Source organism: Sprattus sprattus, assembly GCF_963457725.1.
Source record: "Sprattus sprattus genome assembly, chromosome: 21".
NCBI classification, from domain to species: Eukaryota; Metazoa; Chordata; class Actinopteri; order Clupeiformes; family Clupeidae; genus Sprattus; species Sprattus sprattus.
Genome location: NC_137919.1, coordinates 13,962,318 through 13,985,700, shown reverse-complemented (window position 1 = coordinate 13,985,700; position 23,383 = coordinate 13,962,318). Strand labels below are relative to the sequence as shown.

The 23,383-nt window shown below is 41.8% G+C and overlaps 2 protein-coding genes across 2 annotated transcripts; one reads left to right on the top strand and one right to left on the bottom strand.

Annotated features, from left to right (window-relative positions):
• Nucleotides 1-5,498: 5,498 nt before the first annotated feature.
• LOC308382207 (mitochondrial 2-oxoglutarate/malate carrier protein-like) lies at nt 5,499-9,345 on the bottom strand (the record flags this gene model as incomplete). Its single annotated transcript, XM_080859899.1, has 8 exons — nt 5,499-5,654; nt 5,833-5,884; nt 6,012-6,111; nt 6,453-6,543; nt 6,671-6,761; nt 6,954-7,160; nt 7,648-7,800; nt 9,269-9,345. 8 exons carry the CDS (start codon nt 9,343-9,345, stop codon nt 5,499-5,501), a joined length of 927 nt encoding a protein of 308 aa, XP_080716025.1.
• Nucleotides 9,346-9,801: 456 nt separating this feature from the next.
• On the top strand, nt 9,802-14,004 carry LOC308382285 (motile sperm domain-containing protein 1-like). The gene is made up of 6 exons (XM_080859996.1): nt 9,802-9,846; nt 10,348-10,627; nt 10,783-10,858; nt 11,136-11,353; nt 12,010-12,165; nt 13,766-14,004. The coding sequence occupies exons 2-6, from the start codon at nt 10,408-10,410 to the stop codon at nt 13,792-13,794; spliced, it is 699 nt and encodes a 232-aa protein (XP_080716122.1). The 5' UTR covers nt 9,802-9,846; nt 10,348-10,407; the 3' UTR covers nt 13,795-14,004.
• The last annotated feature ends 9,379 nt before the right edge of the window (nt 14,005-23,383 follow it).

Here is a 23,383-nt window from a genome sequence, read left to right as displayed (position 1 = left end):
TGGCCCCAAACATCTTTAGGGAATTCAAGGATGGGAGGTTCACTGTGCGTCAAACAGAAGGACGGTTCAATGGCGTCTGGACAGACATGGCACTTGAGAAAACATACACCCGTGATGCCAAGACAAAACTTTTCACAGGCATCAGTCAGCAGCCAGCAGCCATGGAGAAATATTTGAAAGCTATTCCAGTTCTGACAGCTGTGTCAGAGCAGACAAAGGCTATGGCTCACCTGGATGCGGATGACACCAAACACCACAAGGAAAAGGACAGCCAATGTGCAAAGGAAGCAGAAGGTGTAAGGAAAATTACAGATGTCATCAACAACAAGATGATCAATCCTTTCACGTGTAAAGAACAGGAGTTGATCAACATTTCAACAGGCCACAAAGCCGTATCTGCTGACTTGATCTGCGCTCATGAAAAAGGACTGGAGGCACTGGCTGCAGCAAGAAGAACAGACAGTAAGAAAGTAGCCCAAATTAAACTTTCAACCTTTGCAGCAAAGCCAAAGAAGTCCATGTCCATGGCATTCAAAGCCAAAAAGGTGTATGAGGAGGAGAGTGAAGTTATGCGGAACCTGTACTTCGTTCAGGACTTAGAGGAAGACAGGAAGGTGGAAGTGTTTGGCCATGAATGGACAAGTTACCCAGCCACCCTGTTTGAGCCAGATCCGTCCCTTGACCAAGGTTACGCAATGCGTAAAGGAAACAAGGCAGACTACCTGGCTGCAATCAAGACAGCACTTGGCAGTTCATGGGGGGAAGTGGACAAACTACCGCCGTCTGACAAGGCTGTTGTTATGGTAGTAGATGCCATGGCGTTCGTTCAACGTAACCAAGATCTTGGGAGCAGCACCTTCCATGAACTGCAAGGAAAGTACCTGAAGAAGCTCCTTGGAATCCTCCCAGACAAGTGTGACTGCATCCATTTTGTTGGTGATCGTTATGATGTCTCTCCTGCTGAAAGTCTGAAAGGTGAGGAACAAGAGAAGAGGATGAAGACCTGCCCCAGCAAAATGAAGGAGTACAAGCCACATGATACTCTCCCTATACCTGAATGGAAAGGCTTCATTTGCAATCCACTGAATAAAGCTAATCTGTTGAACTACATGGGGGAAGCATGGACAGCTCATAACAAGTCACTTATCGCAGGATGCACACTTATTCTTGGTGGAATCTTTTGTAATCCTGGTCGCACTGTCCTCTTGTCAGTGGATTGTCAGGTTGAGCTTCCAGAACTGTCCTGTGAGAAACATGAGGAGGCAGATACCAGGATGTTTGCTCACATTGCATACTCAGTACAAATTCTGCACCACAAACGGGCTGTAGTAGTTGCGACTGACACAGATGTGATTATGATGTGCATGTACCACATCACGCACATGGATGGGCTGCAGGAGCTGTGGGTGAAGACGATGGATATCCTCCTACCTGTTCATACCATCACAGAAGCTCTGGCAGGGAAGTATGATGTCGCAGCTTCAGATCTTCCATCCCTTCTCCTCAGCACCCTCATACTTACCGGATGTGACACAGTGAGCTATCTGTACAGAAGAGGAAAAAGTCGGGCCTACACAACTGCTATCAAACACCTGGCAGACCTTCTGCCACTGTGCAGGTATGGTGACCCTGAGGAAAGCCTGGATGTTCAGGAAGAGGTTATAACAGCAGCACGGCAATACATGGTGACACTCTATGACAGAAGTGACTTTGGTGGTACTCTAGATGCACTGCGAGCCCATCTCTTTGTGAGCATCAAAGGAGACATGCGTTGCCTTCCACCAACTGAAGATGCCTTCCTATTACACCTTCGCCGAGCCCTGCATCAGTTGGCTGTGTGTAAGCGAGCACACATGGTTCAGCCAACCTACCCAGCTGCCACTGATTTTGGGAGACAACTTGTCAATGGCAAATTGGTGGCAACCATGATGCTGAAAGATTCAAAAAAACCTTCTGAGCTCTAACACAGCACATACTGCCGCTGCAAGAAAAGCATGTGTGCCCGAGGATGCTCCTGTGCAAGAGCCAATGTGAAGTGTGGCATTGCATGTCTGTGCACCGGGGACCCAAACAGATGTTCAAGGATTGAACTTGCGCTTGAAGACAGGGACATGTAAGTAGGCCGTGCGCACGTGTGTGTGTGTGTGTGTGTGTTAGAGAAAGAGAGAGGGGGGGTGCATCTTTTATCGTGCTGCTGTATAACCCACTCTGGCGATCTTGTTTGCTGTCTCCTCAGGTGGTGAGGGTGAAGATCTGTAGTATCTGCTGTGTCCCATCCTCCTGATTATCCCACCTCACAGGGACCTGCATCTAGTTAATTAAGTTATGTTCAATCATTCTGTTCCGTTAAAGTTGTAATAGTTGTCATTTGAAGCAATAAAATATTTTAAGTCATTTTGCTGTATTACATTTCTTGTGTGACACATTTCCATTGGGAGAACATGATTATGTTGAAATTAAGAAGATGCCTAGGCCATGATGTTTAATAATGTAGGGTCATATTTAAGATATTTTCAGGGTACTGTACACATACACAGAAAGAAAATGTCCATAGCTTCATGTGCTTGATATTGGTTTTCAATGTTCCTAGACATAGCTTCACATTTTTGTTCTGTGGGAATGGAGGAAGCAAGACAACTCAAGAAAGAATAAGGAAGAGGAGGATCAAGAGACGAAAGAGAATGAGGAAGAGGAGGATCAGGAGAAAGAAAATGAAAACAAAAGAGTTTGACTGCCGTGCCAAGAGTGCATCACTGTGAAATGATAAATATTCATGCTAAATATCCAGCTTGTCTTTTGGAATTTTGAGAGTAGCCTAAAATTCTATTGAGGTTCTGGGCCTGTTGATCGCCAACTAGTAGTGAAATCATCACAGATCCATTGATTTTGGTTGGATTTTTATAATTTTTTCTGTGGAATGAGTACACTGTTTGGTGAAAAGAATGGCATATTGACTGGTGTCTTAACTTGGGGGAATAGTTTATTGCCAATGAAGTTAAGATGAAAATATTGGAAAAAAGTGAGAAAACGCCTCATTTTTTTGCATTAAATTCATGCTAAATCATGTATAAATGTGTTTTAAGGGTTATTTTTTCAGTGGATGTTGTCTGCACATGTGTTCTGTGTATCTGGAATGCATTTATTGACAGCATAACCAACCAACTAAAGATTTGAGGGGGAAAAAAACATTTTTCACATTTTTCGGATTAAAAATAAAGGGTGCATACACTAAAATGCCCACAATTTTTTTTCGCAATATTTCCGGCAGAGCAGTCCCTCAAACTAATGGTTCTTAGGGTCAAAATTAACAGAAAAAACTAAAATAAAAAGTATGGCAGACCATGTCAGGTTCAACCCATTTTTGTGACTTTGGCTCCCTGACTAGAAAGGAAACCATTGTTTTTATCTTTTATTAAGTTTTCTTGTGATTCTTTGTTCCCTGGACCCCTGTATGCATTGTGCTTTCTAGGCTATGGGCTTTTATAAAGTGACCTCTTGCTCTGTATTTTGTTTTAGGCTGCATGTAATAATAGTGATGTGGCGGGAATAGGATCTCACTACACCTTTTTCTTTCAATCAGAAGACCGGAGGCTGGATGTAGAAATCTGGAGGTTTATTATTGTAATCAATAAGCTACAATAAGGAGATGGTCCATGGATTAGCTCGATCTCATTGTATGAATGGTCTGCAGGCCATTTTAAGGCCTGTAAATTGTGGGGTGTGTTCTATCTGGCTGTTTGCCAAAACCAATCGGCATTAACTATTCCCTCTACTATCACTCCCCATAAACCTCCTCTGTGTGTCGTGACAGGTTTCCCCAATTTCTGTGAGACCTCCTCCAAACAGGAAGTTTCTTGGAATGTGTCTGTGTCTTATCTTTATTGCTGCATCTGACATCAGTGAATCCTTTCTAAGGCTAAGTTACTATTTCCCCCTAGTCTGTCTTTCCTAAGTGAGACTTTCATTCAGATGAGTTAATCCATGTTCATCTAATACATAAATTAGATCCCACAATAGTCTCTTGCATATAGTCAAGTATTTTTTTCGGTCCTGTAAGGTTATGACAAACTGGCCAGTTTAAAGACAATATTGTCTTCAAGATAGCCTTTTTGATCTCAAAAATAGGCACAATAATAGCAGCCTATTTATTCAGTATAGCACAAACTTATGCAAATCAAGTAGCATTGGCTAGGCTTACAGTTTACTTGAATTGGTTGATAAAAGTAGGCTTTATCTAATATTCAATAGGCTACTTAGTTCAGACAAGTTAGGAGGACAAGAAATAAAATGTGAGTTAATTTTACTTAATATGCAGGTATCATATATATATAATGGCAGAGCTTGTAGCACAGGGTTAAGCAGTTTAAGTGCAGTTTACTTTAATGGTTATTTTAACTTTTAGCTTAAGCTTGTACCACAAACTTAAGCAAACTTAAGCTGTTTAAGTGTAGTTTACTAGATTGCAGTGAGTTTGTTAACTTTTTTACCAAAACATTGAATAGCACTCAGTTTAGACAAGTAAACTCAAGAAAAAACAAAAACTGAGTCCAATTAATTGTATGTTTTCAGTAAGGACAGTTGTTACGTTTTACAGTGTAGGTTTTGTTTTGTGTTTCTCTGAGAAGTGTGTTAACTGTTTTGAAAAAGTGTGCTAAAACTCAAAGAAATTTGTGTTAAAGCAATGAGAAATAGTTAACCCATTCGCCAGAGAAGACTCTTGCTGTCTAAAGAAGGTGTGAGCATTAGATTAAGTCGACCCATGAATCGCTAAAAGTGTGTAAGCAATCGAGAAAAATTGTAATCTAACTAATGAATTTTTTTTTTTTTTCAGTTGCAAAAACGGATTTATAGTAAAAATGTGTGTGACTGTTGAGTAGCTCAAGACTGCCTACATGCACACACACGCGCGCACACACACACACACAAATACATAAAATGCAACCTAATATAATACTCTATCCTCTCTAAACTGTCTTTGTCCATCACTGATATATCCAAAACAAATTCCTAGTGCCATTTTGAGCAAGAATGGTACTTTATTGACACTTTATTGATCCCAAAGGAAATGTATTAAAATTACTCAGGAATGTCTTAAAATGAGTACATTTGTCATTTATTGAATCTGAAATGTTTTTACATACAACTCACATAAGAAAGTGGTTCAAGTTAAGTGTGCTGGCTAATTCTGGATAACAATTAAACCTGAGTGTGACATCACATTTTTCTAAAGACAAACGGAGTAAACAGGAAGTGTTATGTCGCCTAGTGGCACCTGAGAGCAGTGGTCCAGACATGAACACACCTTTCAGATACCTCAGAGACAAAAGACACATCATACTCAAGTAACACCTTATGTCATCCACCATTCAAGGAATCTGAAGGGATGTATGTGTTCATACACATAAAAGTTTGTGTGTGTATCTGCGTTTGTGAATGTGGCTGGCTCTGTGTATTGTAAGTGGCACAGTCCAGCAGCAATGTTTGGGTGTGAGCATGCTTTAAGAATCCAGGAAGGAACGTTTGTAGAATTTGTTCATCTGCTCCAGGAAGACGAAGGTGAGGACAGTGTGTGGGCCCAGCCGGGCATAATACGGAGTAAAGCCCTTCCACAGGCTAAAGAACCCCTCATTACGAACCACTTTCACCAACACCTCCTACAGAAAAAGAAAGAGCAATAGAGGGGAGGAGAGAAGGTAAGGAGAGGGGGAGAGATAGATGGAGGGAGGAAAGAGAGAGAAAGGGCAGAGGAAGAAATAGCATTGAAAGTCAGATGATAGGGACTGATAGAGAATGGCAGTGTCTCGAAGAGAGATGTAAAAAACTATATTTTACCAGGCCATTCTTATACTCGGGCTTTCCATCGATCGTTCTCATGCTCTGGATCCTGAGACGGAGCGAAAGACAGATGATACTATTAAAATAGCTGTGTTGTGAGGGTGTGTGTATATAAATATAAGTGTCATGTTTTTATAGGGCAATGTATGTATATTTTGTGTGTGTGTGAGACGCACCTTGTTTTTACTATATCTACCGGCATTGAGGCGGCAGTGGTGACCAAACCACTGAACATACTGGCACAGAAGTGACACAGTATGTCATCACGGAAGTATCCTGAGAGAAAAGTGACGAGAGAAAGCAGGATGCAGAGAAAAAAGAATCCCACATCACAAGTCTGACCTCTTTCATTGTTTCTCCCTTTACCTTTTTTTCCTTTTTTTCTTCTTTTCATCACTCTCCCGCTTCTTTGCCTATCCTGGCATTCATATGAGTTCAGTTAGTCAAGAGGGTCGTAGAGAACCAATAGGAGAAAGGGGTGGAGAACAGAGGAAAGTGTATACTATGCGTGTGTGTGTGTGTGTGGGGGGGGGGGGGGGGGGGGGGCGGGGGGATTGTATGTAGGGGAGGGAGAGTAAAAGCAGGGGGGGGGGGGGGAGAAAAAGAGAGAGACTAACCTGAATCCAGTAGGGCTTGTTTAGACTGTGAATAAGAGGCAAGCTGAGCTGCATTTACAACCACTGCCCTTGCCATGGTGGGAATACAGCCCTAGATAAAAGCAGACACACACATACACAGAAACACAGAATCAGATAAGAAAAGAGAAGCAGATAATCTGAGAATGGAGAAAGTGTGTGTGTCTCTGTGTGTGTGTGTGTGTGAGGGTATGTCTCACCCTCCACAGTGTGCTAATGCCCTCCTCTCGTGAGATCCTTGCTAAAGCATTAAAAACGTTACTGTAGCCTCTCCTCTGGTCAGGGGGCAGCCTGCAGTCACACATGCAAGGGAGAACAAGTGTTTGTAAACAAATAACCTTCATGATTCCTGTTTTAAAACCACTTCAACTGGGTAAGTTAGTTGTCCTAGAAAACAGACTGTTAACAGAGTTTATGGATCACACACACAGACATCTCCACCTTCATATTTATGCACATGCACACAAACATACACACTCTCACCGTCCATCAGCTGTCATGCGGATGAGTGCTACCTCGGCAGGCGTGCCGACGAAGGCCCCAGCCGCACCGGCCGTCATGCCGATCAGAGCCTTGAGCAGGAAGGCCGGCGGAGTGCCGTCGGCGCCCGTCATCCGTTCAAACAGCACGGTGTAGATGCCCAGGCGCGTGGTGGTGTAGGTGGCCTGCCGTAGCAGCCCCGCAGACAGACTGCCACCAGGAGGAGACCAGGAACAGAGGGTTGGGAGAGATGGGACAGATGAGTGTGACAGGAGATATGTCTATGTATCGATATCTAGAGATTATCCAAAGACGTTTATTCCTGTAGCCCAACTGGTAGAGCAAGGTGGTAAGAACACCTAGGTCAGTGATTTCAATACCCAGGGAGCAAGAAATGCAGATAAAAATGCCTGAACAAATACTGGTAGTCACTTAAAAAGTGTATTAAATGACTACATGTAATTGTTACAGCAGATCACAACCCTTGGTGAAAAGCAACACTCATGCACATCTGCTAAGAGAGTACGATCATTGACACTTTTAAAAATATTTTTCCCAATCATCTCATGCTCTTTCTGTTCCCTTCCATTCCCTTCACACCATCTATTAAATCCTATACAGATAGTGTTTTCATGCTCTCTCTCTCTCTATGTAACTCATATGGATGTGGTAAACAGGCACACAAAGACACACATACCCTGTATAAATGCCTGTGAGCCCTTCGTTTCTTAGGATGCTAATAAGAGCATGGCCGCTGGTCTTGTACTCTCTGGCTTTTGAGCCCTGTCCACTAAGCTGCATGCGGTTCTTCACCAAATCCAGTGGTTGGACAAATACCGTTGCCCCCATCCTGTGAAGAGGACGAAAAGAGAGGAGGAGAGGTGCAGAATAAGAATGAATTTGTGAACAGAACAGATATGGAAACCAGGGTGAAGTGTCAGAAACAAGCAAACACTCACATACACACACCACTTATTGTTCAGTATTTGCACACTGCTGTCTTAAGTCTGATTTATGCTCGGGGACGTAAGCGTAAGCGCAAGCGCAAGAGGCCGCGCAAGCCCCTTGCGCGACTTTTCACGTCTTGCGTGCGTCGGCCCCTTTTTCTAGACTTGCGTCATTTTTTTTGCGAGCCTCGCAGCCTGCATTCTATCAACGAATGTTACAAGATGAGGTTACTAAAATATTCTGCATGTCTACTCAGTTTTACAGTGCTTCCCAAGTAAAGGTTTGAAAAGAACTTCAAGCTTCAGACTTTCTGTTAGGGAACCTGTTTTCTATCTGCAGAGCAAATGTCAGGCTCATACAAAAACATTAACGTGAATTAATTGATGCTAATACCTAGCGCGGTCTCTATAGGATTTCCCATATACGTTAGCATTAAGCTAACGTATTTTCTACCACAGTAAAACATGCAATACTGTGATTGTTTTTAGAAAACGAATGTTACGTGATGAGATTACTAAAATGTAGTCTGCATGTCTGCTCAGTTTAACAGTGCTACCCAAGCAAAGGTTTGAAAAGAACTTCAAGCTTCAGACTTTTAGGGAAACAGCTTTCTATCTGCCAAGCAAATGGCAGGCTCATGACAACACGCGCAACCTTTGGGAGCATGAACTGCACTGATTAAATTTTGCGCAACAATTAACCCCCAACGCTGAAGCAAGCAGCCGCCTTTATTCAGTGTGTCAGGGGGAACCCGATAAGCCCTCAGCCACCATTCATTGTGGGTCATAAAAAGATTGTCAGACTGGTTGTGGTTTTTGACCACAATGCTGAAGGTCATTGCAGCAGCTCGGCTACTACTATACAAAAAACTCTACACAATGAGGGGCACAATGAAGCTACGTTTAAATATAAAGATAGGCCTAAAAAAAAAAAAGTTTATCTCAAATTTGTTTTCTCTTTGGCTCTTTTGTTTAAAACCTTCACATGCCTCTTGCAAGACAACTTGGCTATCAAATGAAAGCACCTGTTCTGATTAGAGTGCTCTGATCTCTGTCCATTGATGTGCAGGGAATACATTGAAATGAAGAGTTTTGTAAAAGTGGGCTATGCCCTATGCAGTGATCAATCACTCAGTTGATATTTGGGTCTGACACGATTAAGTCACAAAAATAGTAGGACGTTCTAGTCCCACACAAAGTGAAATGTAGGCAAAATATGTTTTTATCCGAATAAAGTATAGTAAAGTCTTTGCCTCTCTGCATAGGCCCATGCAGACCTACTCATTCGAGTAAAAGCAAGTTTACTTTAAACCAATGAATGTAAGCATCTGCAAGGTAAGAGCGGTTAACTACTGCGCGAAAAGGACTTACCCTGCCAAGCCACCAAAGAGAAACTTCACATATTTTGGAGAAGACTTGGGTTTGGATGAATCAGCAGCGGATGCCATGTCTTCGGCTCTCAGAAGTTCTGGTCGGACTTCTCTTCCAACTCCCCAGCCCCTAGACTAGATTCCCGTTATCTTCTTTTTCCCGTGAGGGTGTCTTTGCCATACGTAGGCTAATTGTTCAGGTAGGCTACACCTCCAGCGCACACATATCATTATTTCTCCGCGCATGTTAGCTCAAACTTCAGAACTGACCGTTACTACAACTGCAATCAATACCAGTGATGGTTACCTAATGTTTATTTGACTTAGATAAGCCTACATGTTGTGAAAAAAAAACATCATCATATTCAGCCATACAAACGCCTCCTTTGACAGTCCAATCGGAGCGTACCAAAGGCGGGCAAGGCAATGCTTGAGCGACATGAGCTCCGACTAATGACATTAGACTACACATTTCGTTGTCCCTTCTAATTGGTTTTCAGTATGGCAAGAGGCAGAAACTTGTCAATTCTGACAAGAACACGGAAGGGGAAGTTCGTAAACTGTGCACAGTAACGAAAGGTAAATATTTTGTTTTGTCATTATGAAGTAATTTTGTCTTTGATAAGACCAGAAAAGTATCCATGAATTGGTTGAAAATATAAGTTTCACCGTTGCTCGAATGATTCGGCTTTTTAGGATGCCGACGTTACATGTTATGTGACCTAACATTTCCGACTGGTGACGATAGCTTCATTTCTTGCAATTATGTAATACCCTGCTAGAAAGGTAGTTAACATTACGTTTTCAACAAATCGTCATACCTCATCTTTAAAGAATAGACATCTTACCGCCTACAGATATACATTTATCAAAGCTGAAGTACAATAGAAATGCTTCGAAAACTTTCACTGATGCTTTTATGCTCATAGTGTAGCTAAAAGCTAAAATGTTTATTGTGTACGTAATCCGTAAGGTTGCACCTGTACATCCTTATAAATAACACTGTACAGTCAGTAGATTACTACGTGTGAGTGCTGCTTTTCTAATTCTTGTACAACAACGAACCTTTTTCGCCACCAGATGTCGACACCTTGCGTGGAGTAAGGGACCTTAGGTCAAAATGGCCTGGAGTTCTTCGGCATGCAGCGGCCAATGAGGCGCTCAGAGCAAGAGCTGGAAAGGTGGAACAAGAGGGATGCGCCGGGCCCTTCGTCGCCATCTGCGGGCCCGGTTGGACCAGACGAGAACCTGCCGGTGTTCCTGTTTCCCACAGAGCTTGTGTTCTATGCAGGCCAAAGGAGCACTCACAAGAGGGTGCTCACCCTCTACAATCCTTACAACTTTCCACTGCGCTTCAAAAGTGAGTGGGGCAGGCAAGCTGGGGAGAGGGAAGTGCATAGAAGGATAAGAAAGAATGCTTCATAAAAGCTTCCTTGTTATATATGAATGGCTTCTCTATGGAGGAAAACCAACCCTTCTCCCCCTGTTCTCTCTCTTTCTTTCTCTCTCTCTCAGTGTTGTGCACAGCTCCAGCATTGTACACAGTGGTGGATGCAGAGGGCAGTGTGAGGCCTCACTCCTGTGTGGACATGTGAGTCCTTCTCTCCCTCTGTGACCCACTGAAACCCATTAGTGTCTTTGGCACAGACAGTAATATTATGATTGACTACTGCTTCTCTCTGCATGCCTAATGTAGACCTATGTATAGTGTCACCCCACTATGTAAGATGTGGACAGTCTTTTTTTGACTGTCTGACAAAGCTTTTGTTTTTTCAGTGCCCAGTGTCATAAGCATGTTAGTCTGCCTCTTTGTGGGGGGAAAACTACAACTCCCTGCATGCCTTGTGTGCACCCTGTATTCCCTACAGAGTGGTGCGGCACCAGGATGTGAGCTCAGTCCACTTGGGCCAGAAGGACCGTTTTCGGCTTAACATGTGGGGAGGGGGGCGCGGAGGGCTCCGCATAGTGTGGGCTGAGCTGAGGGAGGGCCAGGAGCCCCCCCAGGAGAAAGGAGGGGTGCGCCCCCCAACCCCTGCCCAGCCTGTCCGCGGCATCTTACCACCAGAGCTCAACAGGCCTAAGAGAGGTGAGGACTGCTATCTTGCCTTGTGCATGATTCACGCCTTGGTTGTCTGAAAACCGCTTTGAGACAATGTGTATTGTTAATTGTGCTATACAAGAAAAACTAAAATGAATTGTATTTAAAGATTCAAGAGAAGGAGGAAGACAGGCTTGTGTTGAGTGGAGGATTACTGGTGAACCAGAGATTAAGACAGTAAGCGATGGGAAGAGAGTGTCCCATCTGACCTCCTGTTACTTGTGAGCAGCAGTCTATTTCAGGATAGACTGAGATGGAATGCTAAAGCAGATATACAAATTCACTCATACTCTCACAACTGGTCAGAACTGATCAAACTAACTGGAGGGCTTTGCTTTTGTAAAACATAATCTGGATGACTTTAGGGTCTGAGTATATTATCTAAAAAAGGAAAATTAAATAAAACCAGGCAGATGAGACCATTTAAAAAATGTGGATGTTGTGAGAATGAGCACAGATATTTTTTTTTAAACATTTATGACTTTTACTGTCCCGACTGTCCTTTTAACAGTTTGCGATCAAGGTCAAATTGCTCACCCAGTGTCGAAGAGAGCCAATCCACGCTTTCTATTACCTGAGTCAGTAGAGTAGCTGAGTGAACAACATTTATTTTTACTGAGTTGAGTTCATCTTCTCTTGTCCAGGTGCTGGTAACCTCTCCCAGTTCCTCATGTATGTGGTCATTGGGTTTGTGTGTGTCGCGGTTCTGATGCTCCCCTTGCCTCATGAGCCCAGCCCCATGGTTCCAACGCATGCTCATGTCACTGTCATGCAAAAACTTGTTTGTGCCTACGTTTTAGGTGAGTTAACATCAGCTTGTTTTTTCATTCCGTTAACTCAATTAATTAGTTGATTGTCATTTGTAGTTCTTAAAGCAGGATTATTTAAGATAAAAAATGCACATTCACAATGTTTTTTACATTTCTTGTTCTACATTTTTCTATATTATTATTCATGTGAAGAAAAGAGCCATAATGTCTCAAATAAATACTTCTGCGCAGCTACAATGGTACCGGATAGAAGGAACACTTTCAGGGATATCAACCATAAACAGGAGATGTCACCTTTTGGTGTTATGTGATACAAAATTAGACAGTGCATCGTTTAGAAGAAATGTTCTGATTGTACTATTATGATATTCGGTTAAAGCTGATGCATGCATACACTTACATACAGGATCCAGGGAACCTACCTAGATTTCTCAATACTTATTCACACAAATGTATTTGAGGGGATTTGTCTCACCTCCAACACATATCACTGACCTGAATGATGATAACTGCCACTGTGCAGTAGTATGTACTAGAGAGGAGAGAGAATTTGCCAGTTAGTCACATTTTGGTTGGCAAGTTAACAAAGATTTGGTTGTGAATCGCCCAGTATTTGGCCAGAGCAGCCTCTTTCCCATTATAAGTGTCCTGGGATAATTTAAGAGCTCACGTACCAGGGATCTCAGTGTCGTGTTTCCTCTAAAGTTCAGTGTCCCCATAATCCACACTGGGCACACTGGCAAGATGCGGGTTGAGACCTCCAGAAACAGTCTTTTAGGTATCCCAACAAACCCTGGGGGTGTTTCCTAGAAGCATAGCAACTTGTGTGATGCAAGTTTTTCCCAAAACCATAGGTCGAGGTCACGTCTTTGGTAACAGAGTCTGAACCCTTCGCTAAACTACACTGAATGTTTGCAAACATTGTTAACCACCACAGGACTCTACTTATAATTGCCTTCATAAATATATATATATTAATATTCTTGTGTTGTAGGGAAGGAATATCGTATATTTGTTACATAGAACTAGTAAGAGGATTAGGGTGATAATTATGCAGAGTAAATAATTAATTCAGGCTGGATATGGACCCTTTACCACCAAGGTGCAGGCTTTGGGGTTGGCATCAGTGGGGTGAGTGTTAGCCTACTGACGAGCTTAATAGCTGTTCAACATAAAATGTAAAAGCCGTTAAGTTAATTGAATACAGACAGTGATTTCACGAGGTAAGCCTGTATGAACAAATGAATACGCTAGATGACCTAGGAATTTGGGGAAAATGATTCATGGTTGAAATTGAGGCTACCCTAAAGTCTCAGTGATTTGCCACTCATTAAAACATGCAGTGGTGCCAGTCCATGTGCTATACCATGTCATTAACCACCAAGTTTAAACTACTTACCAACACTTGCATAGTACTATGTTGGTAATTTGGACAGTTTTGGGAAACCATCGCACTTCAGATGTTAGTTAAAACTATCGTTACTGCTAATCTCTGCATCCCTGATTAGCCATCGAGGGTTAACAGTTTGCGCTACTAGGTTGCCGTCTGATTTCAGTTGCCACAAATAACTTCCCACCTTTAACTAAATGGCTAAAGATACGTTTTTCTCTCTACAACCTCTGGTGACAGGTTTACTCACCATGGTGTTCCTACGGTGACACTCAGAAGACCCTGTTACCTAGTTAGGAGTGTGAAGGCAGCAGAGGCGGATCATACAGAAGACCAGGGTGGTGAACCAAACAGTTCAAAGTTCTCCCTGTGCAAGAAGTCAGGAATCTGGATCAAGTGCTTTAAGTAATGGAATGTACATACACTTCAGCTGTATATAATACTAGAGATATAAAACTAGGATGGACATTCTTTTTATATGTAGATGTGTTGACAATAAAATGATCTGTAGAAAATACAAATTGCTATTGATTACCTTGATCATTTGTACCCACAGAGCACTATGTAGATCTATACAAGTTTCTTTGGATAAATGTGCCAAACAGGAGTGGTGTTTGACAGGTGCACTGGACATAAGGTCATGTTCCTTGCAGTTATAGCTCAGGCAGGTGCAAATGTGGGGAAACATTTGCTACTACAAGAAAGCTCTAACGAGTGAAATTAGTTTTAACAACAAGTCTTTGGCAGAGGTCCAGTCCAATTCTGGTTGAGCATCTTACAATGAGTTAGATTTTGTGGGAGATATATATATATATATATCTCATAATGGAAGAAATTGAATTACTTTTATTTATTTTCTATCCTACGGATCAATCCCTTAACACACTCAACAGAAATACGTCTGTAGATTCAAGTCAAGTCATGCAGCACCCCAATACACATTGAGCTCTAAACTACTTATTGGTATTTTTAAAATCAATAGAAAAGGCATATTGGATTTAAAACTTTATTGTATGCAAAAGGACATACTGCCAGACATCAGAAGCACAGAGTAATTCAGAAAGGACTATTTGACACAGGAGTTGGCCAGACATCATGGGTTGGTTGGATAAGGGTCTGGTGTAGGCACAGCTTCATGGGATTGTGGGGGGGGGGGGGGGAGAAAGGGGTTAACCTTTGATTCAACCAACTTGACAAACTAATATGAAAAACACTTCAGCTTACTTTGGTATGAATCATTAATTGAACCCAATAATGCTGTATAAAGTCAGGCCTTAAGTTATGGTTCCAGTTACAATGTCAACTACAGAGAAGTCCTTACCAGCAGTGTTGCCAGGTACGCGGTTTTACCGCGGAATTGGGCTTCTTTTGAAGTGGTGCCGCGGGTTAAATTCTCTGTCCGCTGGTTCGCGAAGACCTATTTTGCATGCAAATTATATGAATACAAATCCATATTTTAAATTAAATGATTTATTTATACCAACATCCTACCAAACTTCAGATCAGCACGTACACACATGGGGCATGTGACGCGACGTGGGACACGCCCACATACACACAAGCACCATGCTCTCAGTCTGCCACGAGACTCCCAGACCCACCGCTAAAAAAAAATAGATATCTACTATCTATCTAGCCGTCATAGCTGATAGCTGATATACTACTATCTATCCGTCACGTTAACACAGTCTTTTTTTGAAGGAAACCAGCCGGCTGGTTTTTGGGCTGGTTGTATTGGCCATTGGGCTGGTTTTGGGCTGGTTTTGATTGGCCATTGGGCTGGTTTTGTCACACAGACCTGGCAACCCTGCTTACCAGTGGCTTCAGTGGTAGTCTCAGGTTGGTCATGTGGTGGTGATGGCATCAGCAGAAACATTTTCAACACTTAGGAATTCTAACCAACAGAAATGTAAACCCTTTATACAAAACCTTATCCTTTGCTTAAATAGCTTATAGTGTACCCGTAACTCCAGTTTGGTGAAAATGCAGTCTAGTTCTGGGATTTAGGTGTTGCGGTAACAAGCAGTCTTCACTTGCACCTCTGAAATTCGTTAAATGACCAGAGAAAAGGTGCACATTTTGCACATAAAAGCCCTCGTCAGTGCCTTTAGCTTGAGCAGAGGTGGTCTCATTTCAAATATTTGATGCTACAGTGGCAACCGAATTTCCACTTGTCCCACTTTGAATCTAATAAAGATAAGTGTAAAACCTTAACACAAAAATACCTTGAAGAAAAACACAGAAATCTTACCAGTAGCTTCCGATTGGGGCAGATTTGTTGTTACTGTGACGTCCTCTTGACTTGCGCCATCTTTTGTAGCCACAGGAGACAAAAAGCCAGTCAGATACTCAAAACAAGTTATGGAGCAGCACAAAGGGAAGGTAGGCACTAGCAGAAATCCACAAGAAAAGTGAAACCTTACCAGTAGCTTTTTGTGAAGGCAGATGTAGTCAAAAACCTCAATATTCAAAACACAAATCCTGAAAGCCTTGCATAAAGCCAAGTATTGCAGATTATATTACCTGTAGTTTCAGTTTCAGACTTAAATAAATATAAAAATTAAAAGAAAAGGAATCCAATATTTAAAAAAAACAATCCTGAAAAGCCTACATGAAACCTAGTATTGCAGAATACATTACAAAGTTACATGGGACAAAGTAATGGACTGAAACCCACTACACAGGAATGTAGACACACTAGGGATGCAAATGATTAATCGACTTTAGATTAATTGTCGATTAAGAGGTTGCTCGATCAAAATGTATTAATCACGATTAATCGCTAGAGGGCGCTAGCGCGAGAGACCGGTTGAAAACAAAATGAAGCGAGCGAAAAGAAGTGCGGTGTGGGACCACTTCAACATTGTTAATTCAGGCAAAGAAGTCAAATGTTCTCTGTGTAATGCGGTATTGAAATACAATAGTTCCACTAGCTCACTCGGTTATCATTTGAACACCGTGCATGCTGCTGTCCTGCATGGCACCACCAGTTCACCTGGTCAACCTAAAATCACAGCTACACTGTATTATACCTTCTCTCGCTTACTGCCGCGAGTTAAGGCTAGTCTTAAAACTCAGGTTAGCTATTAGTTCGTTAGCGGGCTAGCTCACTGAGACTTCATAGAGTTAGCTACCTAGCTCATTAGCGGGCTAGCTCACCTTGCTATGAATATGAATATCTCTGTCTACTCCCGCGCTAACGTGTGCCCGCGAGTTTGGCTCATGAGAGTTAGTAAGTAAGTAAGTGTTGAGTTGGCTATTTAGCTTGATAGCGGACTAGCTCACTCAGGCTTAATGATATTATATACCTAGCTCGTTAGCGGGCTAGCTTACCTTTGCCTGATGGCTTGCCATTAAGAATGTAACTACTCTATCCCTCACTACCGTGAGCGCGAGTTAAACTTCAGATAGTTGTGTTGGCTATTTAGCTTGTAATAGCCTAGATGCAGTTTCTTCATAATCTATAGGCTCAATAATATTCTGTTTGGCTCTCTATTTAATTTCTTCTATTCTTTTTTTTGTCTGTTTCAAATGCAAGAACTGAGCCAGTCCATAATTTATTTCTTTGTTTTAAATTAAAGAATGTATTTTGTTGTACCATAAAAAAACTTCTGCTTTCTTTTCCTAATGCATAATTACTTGAGGAATGTAGAATAGAATATAATTATCATAATGTAACGTAATATAATAACTCAACTATTTAGCTGATATTTGTAAAGGCCCTATTGAAGCACTGAAACTCAGGTGAAAAACGCCGCTTATCAATTAATCGAAAGTCGATCGATAAGATTATCAACTAATGATTAATGAATTAATCGATAATTTGCATCCCTAAGACACACTAGTACTAATTTACCAGAACAGGAAAACCTCACCAGTAGCTTCAGTGTGGACTGAGGTAGTTGGAGTTTCAGGATTCTGTGTTGGGGTGGGCTCAACTGAATCTTCATTTGCCTCACCTTGGGATTACAACAAGATTGTGTTAGAAAAGAGATTTACACAAGACTACACACCCTGTAGAGTACATTACCTGTAGTCTCAGTTGGGGCAGACGTCATCTGGTTGTGGGTATTCGGTACTGGGGTGGTAACCACAGCATTTTCACTTGAGTCATCTTGGGATTACAGGGGACAAAGTTATGGAGCGGCATATAGGAAAAGGTAGGCACTAGCAGAAATCCACAAGGAATGTTAAAACCTTACTAGTAGCTTTTTGTGGAGGCAGATGTAGTCAAAAACAAAAACCTTCTCAACATTCAAAACACAAAATCCTGAAAGCCTTGCATGACACCAAGTATTGGAGAGTAGATTACCTGTAGTTTCAGTGTGGGCCAAGGTAGTCTGGTTTGGGGTATCTGATGCTGGGGTAGTAACTGAATCATCTTCACTGAGCTCATCTTGAGATACCACAAAGGGAACAAAGTAATGGGCTTAAAGCCCACTACACAGAATGGAGACACTAGTACCAATTTACAAGAACAGGAAAACCTCACCAGTAGCTTCAGTGTGGGCAGAGGTAGATGGAGTTTCAGGATTCTGTGTTGGGGTGGCAGCGGCAGCAACCTCACTTCTGTCACCTTTGTGGTTTTTACAGCAATATCAACTCGTTATTTAGAATCCAAAGACTTACACCAAATTACACACTCTGCAGAGTACATTACCTGCAGAGAACATTACCTGTAGTTTCAGTTTGGGCAGATGTAGTCAGATTTTGAACTTGGTTGGTAACCATATCTTGACTTGCCTCACCTGAAAAAAAAAAAAAGAAAAAAACATATTCAAAACACAAATCCTGAAAGCCTTGCATGAAACCAAGTATTGCAGAGTAGATTACCTGTAGTTTCAGTGTGGGCCAAGGTAGTCTGGTTTGGGGTATCTGATGCTGGGGTAGTAACTGAATCATCTTCACTGAGCTCATCTTGAGATACCACAAAGGGAACAAAGTAATGGGCTTAAAGCCCACTACACAGAATGGAGACACTAGTACCAATTTACAAGAACAGGAAAACCTCACCAGTAGCTTCAGTGTGGGCAGAGGTAGATGGAGTTTCAGGATTCTGTGTTGGGGTGGCAGCGGCAGCAACCTCACTTCTGTCACCTTTGTGGTTTTTACAGCAATATCAACTCGTTATTTAGAATCCAAAGACTTACACCAAATTACACACTCTGCAGAGTACATTACCTGCAGAGAACATTACCTGTAGTTTCAGTTTGGGCAGATGTAGTCAGATTTTGAACTTGGTTGGTAACCATATCTTGACTTGCCTCACCTGAAAAAAAAAAAAAGAAAAAAACATATTCAAAACACAAATCCTGAAAGCCTTGCATGAAACCAAGTATTGCAGAGTAGATTACCTGTAGTTTCAGTGTGGGCCAAGGTAGTCTGGTTTGGGGTATCTGATGCTGGGGTAGTAACTGAATCATCTTCACTGAGCTCATCTTGAGATACCACAAAGGGGACAAAGTAAGGAACTGAACCCAACTACACAGAATGGAGACACACTAGTTCCAATCTACAAGAACAGGAAAACCTCACCAGGAGCTTCAGGGTGGGCAGAGGTAGTTGGAGTTTCAGGATTCTGTGTTGGGGTGGCAACCACAGCATCTTCTCCTTAAGATTCCAACACAATATATTTTATATTTGAAATATTATATTTTTCACTTGAATCACCTTGGGATTCCAACAAGATATTATTACAAGAAAAACCACAAAGATTTACACAAAACTTCACACATTGTAGTGTACATTACCTGTAGTCTCAGTTTGGGCAGATGTTGTCTGGTTGTGGGTATTAGGTACTGGGGTGGTAACCACAGCCTCTTCACTTGCCTCACCTTGGGATTACACACAGGAGACAGTTATGGAGCAGCACATAGGAAAGGTAGGCACAAGCTGAAATCCACAAGAAATGTGAAACCTTACTAGTAGCTTGGGTGAGACCAGATAGAATCATGTTTTGGGGATTTTGTCCTTGGGTAGCAACCACAGTTTCTGCACCTGGGAATTAAAAAGGAAAACAAATCCTGAAAAGCTTGAATAAAACCTAGTATTGCAAAACACATTATCAGTAGTTCTTGCTTGGGACGAAGTTGTATCTGGTGCAGTGGTATCTGGTGCCGAGATAGTAACTGATTCACCTTCACTGGGCTGATCTTGAGATCAAACAGAGGGGACAAAGGGACTGAAGCCCACTTCACAGGATGTAAATTCATACTAGTGTCTACAAGAACATGGAAACCTTACCAGTAGCTTCAGTGTGGGCAGAGGTAGTCAGGTTTTGGACATTAGGTGTTGGGGTGGCAACCGCAGCATTTTCACTTAGGTCACCTGTAGATTCCAAAACGATATATTTTATATTGGAACAAACTGAAAGCACTCAGCCTTAAATAAAAGTATAAATATTGCAGATTACCATTAGCACCAGTTAGGGCAGAGGTAGTCTTGTTTTGATGACATTGTGTTGTGGTGGCAGCAGCAGCAGCATCTTCATGTGCATCATCTTGGGATATCAAAACAAGTGATCAAAAAGCACACACACACATTTAAAAAAAAAAAAAAAAAAAAAAAAAAGTCCCTTAACAGTGGCGTCTGTGTGGACAGAAATAGTCTCTTTTTGGCATTTTGTGCTGAGGTGACATCCGCTCCCATCTTCACATGACAATAAGAAAATTCAGAAATTACACTTTGTCCTAACCAGTCACTCCAGGCTGGGAAGATGTGGTCTTTTGAGAATTTAGTGTGGCGGTTACTACAGCCTCTTCACTTGCTTCACCTTGGGATCCATAACACAATCACTTATATTACAGAAAAACCACAAAGACCAATTATATGCTGCACAATAAATTCAGTTGCAGCAGTTTGGCCAGTGGTCCAGTTTTTGGGCATTTAGTGTAGTGTTGCAATAGGCTTACCAGTAGCTTGCGTTTGGGCTGAGGTAGTATTGTTTTGGGGATTTGGTGTAGGGGTGGCATCAGAATCTTCACCTGCATCCTCTTGGGAAACCACAACACAGAAACACACATTTTTATAGGAATGGTCACATACACACTGTGGATCTTAAGTCTCTTCCAAGGAGCTGGAGTTTGCAGACATACCATCACTATTATCACCATCATGATCTTCACCACTATCAGGATCATCAATGACGTTTGCAAAATCAAGTTGGCTTTCACGCCAATCCTCCATCACATCTGGGTCCACTGGAGAAGGATCAGGAAACAATGAATGTCCCAAACAGATTCCTCTTTTGGTTTATTAGAGTTGAGTAGGCTGGGTTGAACCACAAAGCTAGACAATGCAGTTAATATAAAACATTTAAACAATAATTGAGTAAAAAGACAAAATGTGGTATATGGACTATTAGATTACGCACACAAAGTCTGAGCCTCTTTGGAATCCGATATGATTCCCATAGAGAGAAGCAAAGCCAGGGTTTGTTTAATGGTGGCCTGGTCATGCGTCAACGGTGTAGGCCCTAGAAACAAAAGAAGTCACTGTCCACATTGCAAACCATGTAACAGGAGTTAATAACGAGATTTTAAACTAGACCCTGGTTGAAGCCCTAAGTGCCAGCAGAGTTTGTGTTGACCAAACACAAGTACACAAGAGACCTAATTAAGAGCCCAACCCCCTTATGTAAGAAGTCAATTCTGTAACAGAGCCTCTGAAGGCAGACATCATGCCTCTGTATGCATACATGAGCAGTAACCTTACCCCCTTTGGTGTTTCGCATAGTACGCTCTTTGTCTGAAGAACGGACACGAAGTGGAACACCAAACACTAAGACCAAAAGAGAGTCAAATGAAAAAAACAAAGGCCTACAGAAAATGTCATACAAGTCACAAGGGATTGATCACAGCCACTCACCCATCGAAGCGCACACATTGAGCAAAACCACAGTCGCCACAGTAGAAACCGCCATGATGCTAAGAACAATAAACAGCACCCACCCTGGAGTCCTTTAAGTAAAGTTGTACACTGGGCAAAGTGGTTTTATCCTCATTACAATGATGTGCCACAGGCATGCCTCATTAAGTTTGCAGCCGGGTTAACGAGACGAGATGCACAAGGTGCTCAGTTGATTATTGCATGGCCTATCAACTCAACATTGATTTCACCTGAAAAATGAGTTTGGAACACATCCGATTTTATTCAAATATTACCAACCCACAAATCACATGGTGGTTTTAAAACACCTAAAAAAAAAACGTTTTTTGATAGTTTTTTATTTTATTGATATAGTGTATTTTATGATTTGGTGTAATTGAGACCTTGAGTGTCATGATAGGCCCATGCAATAGAGCAGCCATGGGTTTAGCCTTCTTAATAGCATGCTTGCCTCCCATGCCTAAGGTTGCAGGTTCAAGTCCAGTGTGAGGATCTGTTGATCTGTCACTATGAAGGTTGCATTAGTCCTTTGATCTAGATAGAAACTTTCCTTTAAGGTCAGTGCATCACAGGAGTACAGCAGACACAGACGTGAGTAGATCTCAATCCTTGACACCTTTAAAGGCATGTGGTAGTTGACAACAGAAGCAATGGCATAGCAATACAGGTGTGATGTTTGTGATTGTAACACGTGTCATTTGTAGCAAAGGAAATTGTGATTAATGCTGAGAAAACACCAATCAGAAGCGCCAGGATGACTTTATTGTTAATCTGTGCATTCATGCAGAACAACCCATCATTAACCAAGCTAGGCTAGCTACCTCCTCCACAGTCTAAGTCCTCACATACACACACACACATACAGTATATATATATATATATATATATAAACACAGAGGCTTAATCAACCTCTCATTCATACACATCCACACACACACACACACACACACAGATACTTGTCAAACAAACACAAGCTGGCTCTACAAGAGTATCACCACATAAATGACATACTATTTTAATCTGATCAGATATCATTTTCTAAAAATCCCAATTCTATTAATATTATTTTCATTGATTCTATTCCATTAATATGCATGTGTGTATATACTGAATGTGTGAATGTGTGCCAGTGTGTGGGTGTATATTTTGTCCATCTGCACAATCCATACACATTCCTGACCACTTCAATATCTTCTGTAACAGCTTTTGTGCAAGCATCTGATTGTCTCACCACATCACATTGCCCTACAACCAAATACAATAAACTAATCTGTGAGTGATGTCTCTGTGTGTGTGTGTCTGGGTGTGTGTGTGTGTGTGTGAATGCACTTCCTGTTCCATGTCCTTCATGGTTAAAGTTTGGTATATGGGGACTAAGTAGACTGGGGATGGATGATATCTGATTGCAAATAATTGCTTCTGTAGGACAGAGCTCTAGGATTTAAACAAACAAGGCTATGGAGAGAGTGTAAAAACAGCCCTGGGTAATCTAACTCTAAATATATTCTGTAAGCATGGACTATATATATGGCTGTCAATATTTATCTCTAGTATTGTAGCTTATATATACAAAAAAAGTTAACTGGTGTTACAGATCAGCGTTTTCCTATTTGTCTGGATTGCAGTACTGTTCCAAATCTAACCTACAGCCCAACCCCATTAAACCATCCACAACAGGGGGCTGGGGGTACACAGGGTATTGTTTTAGTGCATGTATTATATACTGAAAGCTACTGATCGTGAGCTTGTGCCAACATGTGATGGACTGAATCAATTCAGGAAACTACCCATGCTGATCCCTCGTCTGGTTGCATCAGTTCTGGGACAGTTTGATCGCCAGCAGTTGCTAAGCAGTTGCTAAGGGACAGTTTGTCAGAACCAATCAGTGCACATTCAATCAGTCGACCATAACCAGCACGCACTTATAGCTGACATAATCTTTCACCCCTTCAGTAAGAGGTCATTCTACAC

Coding starts and splice junctions, on each gene's coding strand:
- LOC308382285 (XM_080859996.1), top strand. CDS start 10,408: ATGCAGCGGCCAATGAGGCGCTCAGAGCAAGAGCTGGAAAGGTGGAAC. Junction 10,859..11,135: donor CCTCACTCCTGTGTGGACAT/GTGAGTCCTTCT, acceptor TATTCCCTACAG/AGTGGTGCGGCACCAGGATG. Junction 12,166..13,765: donor TGTTTGTGCCTACGTTTTAG/GTGAGTTAACAT, acceptor CTCTGGTGACAG/GTTTACTCACCATGGTGTTC.